General features: G+C 37.9%; 2 protein-coding genes and 1 non-coding gene across 3 annotated transcripts in view; 1 reads left to right on the plus strand and 2 right to left on the minus strand.

Annotated features, from left to right (window-relative positions):
* Positions 1-14,122, minus strand: part of LOC123671052 — a 55,961-nt gene that overhangs the window by 39,921 nt on the left and 1,918 nt on the right. The window contains exons 3-10 of the mRNA XM_045604700.1: positions 8,255-8,401; positions 8,014-8,192; positions 7,731-7,937; positions 7,456-7,677; positions 7,178-7,384; positions 6,911-7,107; positions 6,620-6,794; positions 6,302-6,561 (exon numbers count right to left, since the gene is read on the minus strand). Coding sequence (XP_045460656.1) covers positions 6,302-6,561; positions 6,620-6,794; positions 6,911-7,107; positions 7,178-7,384; positions 7,456-7,677; positions 7,731-7,937; positions 8,014-8,192; positions 8,255-8,401 — 1,594 coding nt within the window. The remainder of the gene's footprint in view (positions 1-6,301; positions 6,562-6,619; positions 6,795-6,910; positions 7,108-7,177; positions 7,385-7,455; positions 7,678-7,730; positions 7,938-8,013; positions 8,193-8,254; positions 8,402-14,122) is intronic.
* Positions 1,531-1,739, minus strand: LOC123671763. Its single transcript, XR_006746181.1, has one exon. It is a non-coding gene; the product is annotated as a small nucleolar RNA U3 (small nucleolar RNA).
* LOC123671053 (very-long-chain 3-oxoacyl-CoA reductase-like) lies at positions 12,437-13,824 on the plus strand. Its single transcript, XM_045604701.1, has one exon. The coding sequence runs from the start codon at positions 12,800-12,802 to the stop codon at positions 13,745-13,747; it is 948 nt and encodes a 315-aa protein (XP_045460657.1). The 5' UTR covers positions 12,437-12,799; the 3' UTR covers positions 13,748-13,824.

A 14,122-nucleotide genomic window follows, 5' to 3' on the forward strand; every position in this document is an offset into this window, starting at 1 on the left:
CGAAATACTTCTGCAGAGTATTGTTCGAATATTATGCGAATCAGTGACATGTGAACGATATGGCGGATCCAGGGTGGTAAAGAGGGTAATAACCCCCACATACCTCTTCGAATTATTCATAGATTTAGTGCTTTCAACCGAGAGTGAATGCTTTCAGTTTATGCCGAGCATTTTTTCTTTCATTTATTTTTAAAATTATAAAATGATGAAAAAAATATATTTTTTCATCATTTCCACGTTGAGCTATCCTTTTACAGTACCATGAATCCGCCACATGCGCATAATGGTACCTATCGATGTACGTATTCTGTAATTACTGTTATAATACCAAGTTTTCCCTCCTACATAGATTAGTTCTTTTCGAATTAGTGCTCTACATGTTTCTTTGTCCATTTGAAAAACAACTTTCATTGATTTTTCTTGATTCCCATCATACTTTCTGCGATTTTCAATTCCTTTAGTATCTCACTGGCTATAGAGCATTTTGTTCAGCTAATTTCATCAATTGAGATTTCTTTCGAAACACTTTTGCACTTTTTCGAATATTATGCGAATCAGTGACATGTGAACGATATGGCGGATCCAGGGTGGTAAAGAGGGTAATAACCCCCACATACCCCTTCGAATTATTCATAGATTTAGTGCTTTCAACCAAGAGTGAATGCTTTCAGTTTATGCAGAGCATTTTTTCTTTCATTTATTTTCAAAATTATAAAATGATGAAAAAATATATTTTTCATCATTTCCACGTTGAGCTATCCTTTTACAGTACCATGAATCCGCCTATATAATATGTACGTATTCTGTAAAAATATGTAATTACTAGGTAATAGGATAACACCATTGTAAATTGTATACATAGATGAACCTTAAGCTGGTTTTTGTTTTTCATGTTTTCCTCTAAATATTATCAAATAATTGAATTATACGATATGTACTATAAAAGTAAAAAAATAAACCCAATTGTCAATAGAATAAGTTCATCAATATGTTATAAAATTATAGTGGATAATTAGATGAAGAATCTAACATATACATACATATGGACAAAAACGTACCACAAACTGTATCAAATAGATAAATAAAAATAAAAAATAATTTTTATTTTTTTTTACTTTTCATGCGATCAACATGCAATTTTTTGAAGAGGCTTGAAATTTCATTCTTCTAAACGCCGATTCATCATCAGAAAGTCAAAACTCATCCTTTCAGTATAGATCATTCTCGTCTCAAATTTCGAAAAATGCAAGCGTAGAAGCTTAATAATTCTAATAATTGATACTTAAGTGTAATGTATGGATACGTTTTCCTACCTAATAATATGTAGTACGCATTTTAAAAATCACCTTCATGAAAATATATGTTTATTTTTATATGTAGAATGTATATTTTGATAATTTGACATTAAATCCTCTAACTCATAATCTAAATCGTTACAAGTCAATAAATACAATAAATATAGTTGCGCATTTTATACTGTTATTGGCCATAGCAATTCAGGAAAATTAATTTAATTATTGAAAAAATGCAACCCCTCAGAATGTGTCGAAACCGTAACCCAGAAAAGTCCAGGTGAACGATCATCGATGACTACAAGGATCTCCGTAAGGAGTTCCTCGAGTCTGCCTCACGCTCAGGAATCGACACTTCATCTCATCGTCGAGGATGCAACCACTCTCAATTTGAGTTGAGAATGTGTGAAGATATACTACAGAAATGATCCTGTGAAGTATGATCTTAGAGTTAATCTGAAATTTTTACCTTTTAAACGAACTGGTTGTAAAGTAATTAGTAAAAATTGTGTCTAGCGCCATCTACAGGAATACTTCGTAAACTCTTAGTGAAATAGAAGTTTTCTATTTCAACCGATAGACTAGAAAAAGAAAACTATAAATAGTTTTATACTTCGACGAAACAGAGAGCTACTTTATAATTATAAACTTCACTTGCCGCCAGATGTCTTTGCTAACGTACAAATCAAAAAAAGCCAACAGATTGTGTGCGTCTTTCAGTTTTATTTGAAAGTATGAAATAATTGTTTAATTCATTAGCCGAATATTTTTTCGTATGAGTTTTTTCGGAGAATGTCGTGATCATTTTTATTTTGGGCAATATTTTGTAATTGCACAAATATGGACGATTATCCATCCAAACGTGGTGACAACCCCAACATGAACCACCCTATATATCGAAACGAACTGTAACAATAAGTCCATTGTTATTGGAGTCAACGATATTTTTTATATCCCTGTCATATTTGAGGGGTAGGTAGGACCCCTCGTATAGAATGTTCCAATTGAAATAACGAGGTTATGGTTAATTTTAGATTAGTATTTATCATATGCATATTCGTATTGCTTATCTTTTAAGTAAACACCTTAGACAGATGTTCCTAAATTGGAGGTGAAAAGAAGAATGAGAGATTCCTTGGATAATTTTAAGGAAAAAAAGTCCTATAAATATAAGTAAGGTTTTTTCGAGATACAGGGTTTTTCTTGTAGTGTTGCGTTTTTGTGATGATTACACAAATTATTCTAAATCACCAATGGTCCACAAAAAAAGTTCTGGAAGAAATAAGTGGCACTGTTCCAGAAAAGAAATCACCCTGCATCTCTGTATCTCGAAAATAAAGTGTTTGCAGGTCTATATTTTTTTCGAGGATTCTGTCATTTTTGTTTGTATCTCCCATTTAGAAACACCCTCTACAAGTTTATACAGGGTCTCAATTTGAACGATATCTGCATTTGTCATGTATCGTCAAATATACAGGGTGAGTCGGGAGGAACGGGCCAAACTCCAGGAGCTTATTGTGAAAAGAATTAAAAAAACTCATATATTCTTCTACGATTCTCATTTGTTCTCGTGATAAAGTGTGTTAAAGTTAGAATTTTTTTCAGGTTTTTCTCTTATACAATCTCCACTTCACAAGATATTGAACTCAAATTTGGCATAAATTGATATAGTTTACAGTATGTGACATGCCAATTTCGATAGCAAATCCACAGGGTGATATTTTCTCTGGAACACTGTCCACTGGAGGAAATATCAGGAACACTGTCCACTGGAGGAAATATCACCCTGTAGATTTGCTATTGGCATGTCACATGGTATGAACTATCAATGATAATATTTATGCCAAATTTCAGTTGAATATCTTGTAAAGTGAAGATACTATATAAGAGAAAAACTTGAAAAAAATTCTAACTTTAACACACTGTATTTCGAAAACAAATGAGAATCGTATAAGAACATATAAGTTTTTTTAATTATTTTCACGTGTACAATACGCTCCTGGAGTTTGCCCGTTCCGTTCCTCCCAACTATCTATGTACAGGGTGTCCCATAAGTGGCACGTCACAGTGACACCGGAGGTAGGTCAGCTAAAGAGGGACCTAACCAGCCTAACATGACCCCAGTAAAAGTTGCATGGTTTTCAAGTTATTACCAAATTACGTTTTTTAGTGAATTTTCACCTTTTTTAACATTGTCAGGGTCAGAATTCTGCTGGAAAGCTCTCGAAGCTTATTTTTTTTGTTGTAATGGAATCTTAAATAGTTATTTAAGATGACATGAGTATGATTCTGTCAAAAAGTTATGTGGATTTCCGTAAATTAATGGATAAATCTTGATTTCAATTGCTAGCAAAACGAGAACTTCGACTTTGGACACCTGCTGTGAAAAAAAAATCCTTGAAACCAAACGAGCAAGTAACATCAAAAAATTGGGCATTTGAGACAGATTTAGAAATGGTACAATACACGAATCTTATGCCCATAAAACTAGGTATTTTCATCATTTTACCGATGCCCTACTTAACTAAGTTGAAACTAGGAACCCCGCTATCAGGTAATTTTGCCGCTTGCTATGACATTACATTTGATACAAAAAAAATAAGCTTCGAGAGCTTTCCAGCAGAATTCTGACCCTGACAATGTTAAAAAAGGTGAAAATTCACTAAAAAACGTAATTTGGTAATAACTCGAAAACCATGCAACTTTTACTGGGGTCATGTTAGGCTGGTTAGGTCCCTCTTTAGCTGACCTACCTCCGGTGTCACTGTGACGTGCCACTTATGGGACACCCTGTATATCGAAAATTCGACTCACCCTGTATATATGAAATTTGAATAAATTCCAACTGTGCAAAATTGGAGAACAATTAGAACGCCAGAATATCAAATTCCAAATTTCAGGAACATCCGATTCCAATTTCAATGAAACTATTCGAAAAAATTAGATAAGGAATCACTTGGGAAAATTACTGATGAAATGTTGATGGTCTTTTGTGCGAAATCATCAACAATTAAAATCTCGTAGTCGTATATCTCGTAATGATTTCATTGTTTCGGTAATTGTTTATTGTGTGAGAATGAATATGATACTGGAATATTCCGAATTTTTTTACATAAAACTCGTTTTAGTACGAAAATAATTCGAAATTGAGATCAGTCGATTTCATCAACTTTTGACAAAACAGACGTGATAATTTTACACCTTACAGTACAAAAATGGGCGTAGTGTGTTATTTCAAAAAAAAAAGATTCATCAGCAGAGCGTAGATCTTTTTTTTTTTTGGGGGGCGATAATCGAAAAAATTTTTTCGACGACAACGTTTACTCATATCTGTAATGCGAGAAAAAAAGTTTGATAACGAAGTTCGAACCAAATTACTAGAAATAATTTTTTATTACCAATTCGGTTGTTCTCACCTTATACTGGATGTCCCTAAATTAGAGTAACGGAGAGAAAGGAGAGATTCCTTGGATAATTTTAAGAATGAAGAGTCCATTGAATATAAGCCCTCAAATGATTTGTTTTCGAAATACAGGGTGTTTCTAGTGTGTCGTACTTTTTAGCGATGCTTATATTAGTTTATCGAATCTTCATTATTCTTTGCTACAGAGTAGGCGAAATAGTACCAAACTTATAATTCATTCATTCATTACAGCTTACTAGCTGGATCTTTATAATAATTTGGATTTTCCTGAGGATTTCTAGAGAGATGTTTGAAATATTTTTCTCGAAAACTATAACAAACCAAAAAGTGTGGAATTGGACCAGAGTTTCTTTTTAGATTTTTTAGGTACCAGCGGTTCACCAAAAAATAGTTCTGAAGATAAATTCAGGTACCCTTCCAGAAAAAATATCACCCTGTGGATTTGCATTCAAAATTAGCATATAACCTGATGAAAACTTTAAATTGGAATATCTATGGTGAATTCAAATTAATTATCTTGTGAAGAAAAGGTTTTATGAGAAAAAAACTCAAACTTTAACACCCGTATCTCAAAAACAAAGTGTTTGGAGACTCATGTTATAGATTTTTTTTTTCGAAATGATCCAAGAAATCTATCATTTTCATTTGTACCTCCAATTTAGGAACACCGTGTAGATATAGTCAATTCGAAACCGATGTCTTCACAAATGAATTGCTATTTGAATAAAACACAAAATGGTACAACACATTTCACACAACTTTTCTATGAGAATCACTTCAGTTCAGTTCTTTGATAACTACACTATTGAAATTTTGTGACGAGAATGATACAAAAAACCGAAACCGGTGACGAATGCAAAAATCACAGATGGCAAATAAGAGGCCTAGAAAGCGGATAGATAAAGGAAAATAATAAACCTCGGACATAGAGGTGCACGTAGTGCAATAAAAGTACTCATCTTGAAAGCGATAATAAACTCATAAACCGTAAATAGGTTCGCTTCTTTAAAGCCGTGTGGATTTCGAAGAGAAGTGAAATGATTTTTGGTTCATTTTATGAAAAAAATTTCATTCTTCGTCTTTGCGAGAATTCGCGATTTGGTAATTTGGAAATCTTGGGGGAGAGGTAATTACCCCAGTACCCCCCATTTCTACGCCCTTGTTCACTTAAACACACTTAACAATAAAAAATATCCACGATAATTGTTATTGTTCATGTGTCAGACAAAAGTTCTTTTTGAAAAGATCAATTGAATGGCATCAGAAAAAGTTATAATCTTAGAATATAGATAGAAGGAACGGAAAGTAAACATTTTTGCTCGATCCCGAATACAAGAGAGATTGAAGTTTAGTGTCGCCAGTCACAATCGAGCTAGCCGATTTTGTGTGCCAGCCATAGGCGTGGAGAATCCTGATTTGATTGTTGAATGCTTTATCAGGAATCTTTTTTTCATAACTTCACAATAGCTAGATCATTATGCTTTTCGTATAACAAAACGCCAACTTTCAGGCGTCGAAAACGCAAAACGTCATCATATAACAGATGTCAATCGACGTGTCATCTGTCACTCTACTAAAAACTCACATTTCCATCAGGGTCTGCATTTCGTTCTCCGTCAAGCCGAACCTGCAGTCAGACAGTCCCCTCTTGAAGTCTTCTCTCTTTATCACCTGCTCGTTGCACCTGTCGTAGTCCTTGAGGAACTCCACCACCCTGATCCTGTCCCTGACCACCTTGGCCTTTATCTTAGCCAGGATCTGCACTATGTCCTTCTCTTCTCTGGTGGGCGGCTTCTTGGGCGGCGGCTGGTTGACGGCCTTGGTCTTGGCGTACAGACCTTGGTACTGTAAGAGAGGTGTATGGTTCCAAAAAGGCAGATGAGTCAAAAGGGCGATTAGTTACCAACGGAACTTCTTCCCTCTTCGGTTCGACCTCCTTCAAGAAGTGGAAGTAGTTGAAGCCCATATCGCTGTTGTACCTCTCCTCCAACGCGTACAACTCTTCGTCTGACAACAGAATACCATTAGACACCAAACATTGTCGAGCATTCGGTATCGTAACATGACCGTTGTTGGTTCTGAAACAGAGAGCGTTTTTTTATTGATTTCAGGCGCCCCACATCGTTCAAAGTTGAAGACACCACGCTATCTACTACAAAGGTATAACACAAGGAAATTATTGAAGACATCTTACTTGTCGTAATCCCTGAAGGAAGGTTTCAGGAGAAGACCTCTCTTCAATACCCTCTTCTTGATCTTATCCACAGCATCCTCGCAGAGGTTTCTCCTCGAAGTGTTCACCTGGTGCCAGGCCTTGGTGCCTTTGCGCTGCAACAGTTGAACCTCTTGCGATGGAGGGTTGACCTCGAGTTCTGGCGTTTTCTCTAGGTTCTACATAGCAGAATAATTCAGGTATAGTCGCATAGCCGCCTCGATGGAAATAAGCACCAAGACTACTCACCTTGGTGGTGAATACATGGTCCACGTCGTCCTCGAAGGTCTGCCAGCAGACCCTCATTGGGTCCGTTGGGTCCCGGTACTGGGTGATCAAGGTCTCTATCTCCGGCAGGGAGAGGAACATCCTCTGTATACCGCTTATGCCCAAAGAGTCCAAGCCTCGATGGAACTGGGACGTGGTGATCTTCCCGCATCTTAGTGGGTCGAAATCCTACCAAGAAAACAAGATTAAGGTCACTATGGTGAGTGTTCTACAAATGTTTGGGTATAGCCTTGAATTACCTTGAAGAACTCGTTGACCCTCAACCTGTTCTTGAGGACATGCTGCTGTATGCGACTCATAATCGTAATCAAATCCTCATTCTGGTACTTCTCCTTCAGGGCAGGATGGAACACGTTCTTCTTGCCAAACAAAGAGGAGGCCAATATCTTACCAATCTCAGGCCTCGGGAGCTTAGGGAGCTCGGCATCAATAACCCTCCCAGGAAACTGGGATACCATGTCCTTCAAAGCAGATACAATGTAGATTCAAGAACTGATTGGAGGTATTCTCTTACCCCTCCAAGGTCCAAGACACCGTGCTGATTCAAGTACTGGACGATCTTGTCTAGTTCGCCCAAGAAAGCTATGTAGTTGACGGTATAGCTGTCTTTCAGGAACTTCTTCACCAACAGGTTGAAGTCGACGGGAGAGACCATTATCTTGAGGAAGTCTAGGATCCTTGCGAAGTGCGCTATGGTGACCACTCCGTGGTTTTTTGCTATCTGAAACCGAGGAGTTTCAACAGATACTAGCAGAGAGAATCTACTCCAAGTCTGCTTCTAACTTCTAGGTGCTCACCAGCTCATAGTCCTGGAAATAGGGCCTCATAACGAGTCTCCTCATGTTGACCACGGTGGCGATTTTGGTCAGGAGCAAGTTGAGCTTCCTCTCCTCGCTCATGCTGAGCCTGTTCACCTGCATCGGATCCTCCCATTCAATGCCGGACACCAACGGTTGGTTCTTCATGAAGTCCGGCACTGAAACCGTGGAAGATCTTGGTGAAAGTGGTGTCCTTGGAAGGAAGAGTTTGAAGACTTACCGCTGTTGTGGATGACCTCGCATAGTTGGGCGTAGAATACTCTGCCGTCTTGGACCCTGAAGTAGTCGGCGAGGTCGCTTATCTCTTGTTCTGAGAGGCCGATTTTACCTCGTAGTTGTCCGTACAAGACCGAGATGAACTGAGATTCTCGAAGGATAGAAATTTGTTAGACTTGATTAGAAAATTGAATTGAATAGAATTGTTGCTGATATTTGTTAAAATAAGAAATAATACTCGGTTTGTAATAAAATAAACTACATATGGTGCTTTGTAACACCTTAGATGTAATACATGCGAGCTATTGAATGGCGAGCAAGACTTCCAGATTTCATTTTTTTCGGATTTTTGGGGTTTTATGAAGTTAATATTCAATTTTTCGTCTGGAAGAGCAGCGCCAATGAATGATTGTGAATTGAATGATTTTGTGATATATAGCAGACGTGTCTGTCTGCCCTTTTGTCGGTCTGTGTATCCGCCAATCCTTTCAACTTCTACAATTCTCATCCGATTTTGATCAAAATTGCTACGGTGTTCCTGTTTAGAATAAGAAAGCTCTTCCAAGTTATAGCAAATTAATTAATTAAAATTTAATTTGAAAAATCAACATATTTCATTTCAATACTACAAAACCCAATTTTGTTACTTATTGTTGTTACTTTTCGACTAATTTTCTCGTTGAATAATCCAGGTAAAATTTTATCTCTAGTGGAATTACATATAAAATAACGATGTCAAGTTCCAAAATTTCAAGCTGATCACATCATCAGAACCATAAAAAATTCAAGAAGAATATTGGAAAAGAAAAATCCAATATTTTTACTATTGCAGATCTTTTTGTGTAAATATAGATTATAGAATAACTATTTCAAGATTAAATTCTAGTGAATTAAGAATATTGAAATGTTTTAATTTATAATATTACACTAGGTTTTTGAGGTATTTGGCATTTAACAATAACTAGTTTCGAATGCAAAATCGTAGAAATTTTCCTCATATTGAATGTGTGAACATCAACTTCTAAATATTTCGAAAGCGAAGTTAGTGTTGTTTTTTGTCTTTGTAAAATACCTAATGATTTTGTCCCTATTTCAATGAGGATAATATGGAATTCTGTTTATATTGGTTGGGCTGCTATGTGTTATTCATTATACAGGTGGCTTAGTAAAGGCGGTTTGGAGATTTCTATTTCAGGGAATGCTGACAAATGCAGCGGAGCGGAACAAGCTTATGTTGTTTTTAAGAATCAAGCATGAAATGTGAAAAGGCGGCCAGCAAACTGGTCCGAATTGCCGCCTCTCAAAGAGAGGCGCCTGAAACGGTTTCACCCTTAACGCCGGCCCTGCTTTCCTGTTTCATTCAAGAAGAATTTCAGAATTCTAGACGTTATCTTTCGAAAGTTGCTCAATGTCACACGACCGGAAATAACCCAATTAAGCAAATTCTTCCTCAATTAGTCCGATCTATTCGTTTGACGCAATTCTTGATACAAATTCTCGGAACAAGCTTGCAGAAGTAAAATTTATTTCAGCACATTCTTTAGTTTATAACAACCTGCATCTCAAACAATTTGAATATTTTCGTGGAATGCCAAAGCAATAATATTCTAGGAAATTATAGACATAATTGCACTAGTGCAAATTTTCAATATCATCGAATTGGCTGAATTAGCTTTACTAATGTAGGTAGGTAACTATTGTATTTTTAAATGCCATAAGTCATTCATTGAATTGAAAATTTATAGAAAGCTCTGAACAAGGGCTTTCGAGCGCTCATTCATTTGAAATTAAATTCTATAGTGAGGACTTCTTCTGAAAATTTGCATGAATATTAAGTGTCCCAAATTCGATGCTCACTGAGAACTTCTCGAGCACTTAAGACTTGGAGAAAAAATCCCCGATCTCTTTTATCGAAATAGGAAGATATCAGAAAGCAGATCATAGTTAGATAAATAGATGATAGAACTTGATTCGTTCTCGAGTTATATATATACAGGGTTAGAACTTAAAACTATTTAGAGCGGCACTACAGGGATATCGAAAACCGTAAGAAATACAGGGTGGCTCAAATTACAAAAAAGTTGCGTTATTTAAAGATGAGTGTGAACAGATCTGAAATATCTCCAAACGTAGATATTAAAATGGTGTCGTCACATTTTTTTTCTATTTTCCATTGTTGCAGAGACGCGATAGTAAATTTAATTTTTCTTATGGGCGTCATATTGGTTCTCTTTATGGGATGATAAAGAAAAAATTACGAATTCAACAACGAATCACACCCTATAAAAATATCGAGTTCAGTTACGTAAATTTGAACTTCCTTTTTATTTTTCGTTTTAGTATTAAACTGGCGCTAGAATTGTCAAATGAGTTATTACTTCGTTCAGTTGTTATGTGAAACTATCACTTAATTTTTGTAAAACCCTTAGTCCTGTTTGATAAGTAACGTCCTATTAATTACATAATCATGCTGATACCAACACTCTACAAAGCGTACAACTGGCAGTCTGTAGAAATTTAAAAAACTCAAGTGATAGTTTCACATAACAAATGTCAACAAAGTAATTTGACAATTTGGCTCCAGCCAGGCGGCACATTTGGTCTCTGCCTAGGGCGGCAGTTTGGCTTAGACGATCCTTATCATTTGACACCATTCCAGACTCAAAATTTGAAAATTACGCACATCGGTCCGAAATTATAGCAAGAAGAAGGAATAAAAGAAAAAAATTCCGATAACTTCATAATGCCGAGTACGAAGCAACCAATCAAGGGCGTAGTTATGGGAGGGTACTAGGGATAATTACCCTAATACTTCCAAAATATAAAATTTCAGAATTCTCGGCAAGACGAAGAACGAACATTTTTGCATAAAAATGAACCAGTAATCATTTTACTTTTTTATGAGTCCATTATCGCTTTCAAAATGAGTACTTTTATTGCACTATCAGAACGTCTACGTCCAAGATTTATTATTTTCCTTTATCTATCCGCTTTATCACCCCTTGTTTTGCCATCTGTGATTTTTGCATTCCTCACCGGTATATCTAGACTTATCACTCTGCGATGAGTTTTTCAACATTGCAGAGGTTGAAAACTTAGATCAGTCCAACAATTGTTCAGGGAAGATTGGCAGGTTTGACCTTATTAAGTTATTATATAGGGTGTTTTTTTTCGAGGTATATAACTTTAAGTTGGCATTACTCTTCAGGATGGCGACCGATTTATAAGCTGTCAAGTGATTTATTCTCAGTTTGGTTTGGCAATTCATCACGAATAGACTCACGCCTGAACAAAGCTTGCAAATAGTGTAATTTTATTTCGAAAAAAATATTTCTGTGCGGAATACGTATCGCGCACTACGTCCATTTTATTTTGTTTAGCGATGAAACGCACTTCTGGTTGAATGGCTACGTCAACAAACAAAACTGCCGCATTTGGAGTGAAGCTAATCCTGAAGTGTATGTCGAAACACCGTTACATCCAGAAAAACTGACTATTTGGTGCGCTTTATGGGCTGGTTGGTGGAATCGTTGGTCCGTACTTCTTCAAAAACGATGATGGCCAGAACATTACAGTCAATGGTGATTGGTATAGAGCCATGATTACTAACTTTTTCATTCCTGAATTGAACAACCATGATGTCCAGGAGCTGTGGTTCCAACTAGACTTTGGAAGACAACATTCGCCGTGTTATTGCCGATATACGGCCACAAATGTTGGAAAAAGTCATCGAAAATTGGACGTCCAGATTGGACTACATCCGAGCCAGCCGTGGCGGTCATATGCCAGAAATCATATTTAAAATGTAATGCCAGAAGATTATCTTGCGGATAAATAAAATTCATGTCAATCGGATAATCCATCGTTGTTTTATTGCAATTTAAAGTTCTATAGCTCTAAAAAAAACACCCTTTACATCCATAGGGACATATCAAGTTCAATTCTCCTATTACTGTGATAGAAAGGTTGTGGTGTATAGACGTTTTATCAGTACTTATTTCGATAAAATAATTGATGTGAACCTGAAGAATTTTTCTTTTCGATTACCCAAAAAAAAAAAAAATCCTACGCCTTTGCAAACAATTCTAGCGACTCTAGTCTTTAAAAATCATTCCGATCGAAATAGCTCATCGAAGACTCCTTATCATCGAGTCACATAATCCGGAAACGCGATTACACGTGATATTCCACTGATATACCGCGCTTCATTAACATCCTATTCGATATCGCTCAGTATACCATAACGCAAAACGCTCCATCCCATCACCTCGATCTTTGGTAATGGGAACCATTCCCACATACTCATCCGACAAGAAAATCAACCTTCTTATCTCTCCGAAAAAACAAACACCTGTGGTACGAAACAATTCGAAATTCTCACATTAATAAAAAGCGTAACGATGACGATCCGAAACCGCTGCTCATATCACTCCACTGATAATAGCTGACGGAGTGAAGTTCATCGCTGATAACACATACATAAACCATACATTTGAGCTCCAGGCGCCACTACCGAAAAGTGAGCCAACGCACTCATAGCACAGCCGAAATGGAGTCGTGTATGTGCGCCATAGGCGCCGTTTGTACCGCCATAGTGGCCTTAAGGCTGTTCCGCGCCGCCTTCGACCTCTTCTACGACACCCTGATAGCCCCAGCATTGAACCTGGAGAAGATCGACTGGAAGTCCCTAGGTAGATGGGCTGTGGTAACCGGAAGCACCGACGGTATCGGCAAAGCCTACGCTGAAGCCTTGGCAGCTCGCGGGTTCAACGTGGCGCTCGTCAGCAGGACCCAGAGCAAGCTGGACGCCGTCGCCGACGAGATCAAGTCCAAACACAACGTAGAGACCAAGACGATAGCCGCCGACTTCACCAAACCCGACATCTACGACGGCCTGGCCAAGCAGCTGGAGGACCTGGAGGTCGGGGTGTTGGTCAACAACGTGGGTATGAGCTACGACCACCCTGAGTACTACCTCCAAATCCCCGACCACGCCAACTTCGTATCCAACCTCATCAACTGCAACGTGCTCTCGGTGATGAAGATGTGCAAGATCGTAATGCCTGGTATGGTAAAAAGGAAGAAGGGAGTTGTGATCAACCTGGCTTCCACAGCCGCCTTGGTACCCAGCCCTCTGTTAGCGGTGTACTCCTCCACCAAGGCAGCAGTGACCAAGTTCACCTCAGACCTCGCCAGCGAGTACCGTGACGACGGCTTGGTGGTCCAGTGCGTGTGTCCAGGCTATGTAGCCACCAAATTGAGCAAGATCAAGAAGTCGACGTGGATGGCGCCCTCTCCTAAGAGGTTCGTGGACAGCGCCCTCGCCACCGTGGGCTTGAGCGACGTGACCACGGGCTACCTGCCGCATAACCTGTTGAACGCCGTCGTCAACGGGTTGGACTGGTGCTCGAAGAAGCTGTCCAGGTGGGTGGTGCTCAGTGAGATGCAGGGCGTCAGGAAGAGGGCGCTGAAGAAGGCCGCCGGCAAGTCCAACTGAGGTGCGATCGTTTTTTTTGATCGATTTTTCCTATTTATAGTTGATGTTTTGTTTAATAAATTTTTATGTTTGTTAAATCTTTTGTCGTTTTTTGCCGAAGCACGAATCATAGGTAAGTAAACCTTCAGTTGTTTATACAGTAGGTAATGGCGAGGATACCTCTTGATATTGTAGTTTTCCTATGCGAGGAAGAGATATGAAATCCTATTTGTTAAATAAAGATCACTTTGAGGGAAGGGAGTACTCGTAGGAGTGTTCTAAATTAGTCGGTCTACTTTATCTAAATTCTGATTTGCAAAAAGAGATATTTGTACTCTTCTCCTCTCTTCCTAATTGGACTATCGGCATTCTTTTTGCCTAGAGACTAGAAACTAG

The sequence above is a fragment of the Harmonia axyridis genome, chromosome 1 (assembly GCF_914767665.1).
Source record: "Harmonia axyridis chromosome 1, icHarAxyr1.1, whole genome shotgun sequence".
Classification (NCBI taxonomy): Eukaryota; Metazoa; Arthropoda; class Insecta; order Coleoptera; family Coccinellidae; genus Harmonia; species Harmonia axyridis.

Coding starts and splice junctions, on each gene's coding strand:
- LOC123671053 (XM_045604701.1), top strand. CDS start 12,800: ATGGAGTCGTGTATGTGCGCCATAGGCGCCGTTTGTACCGCCATAGTG.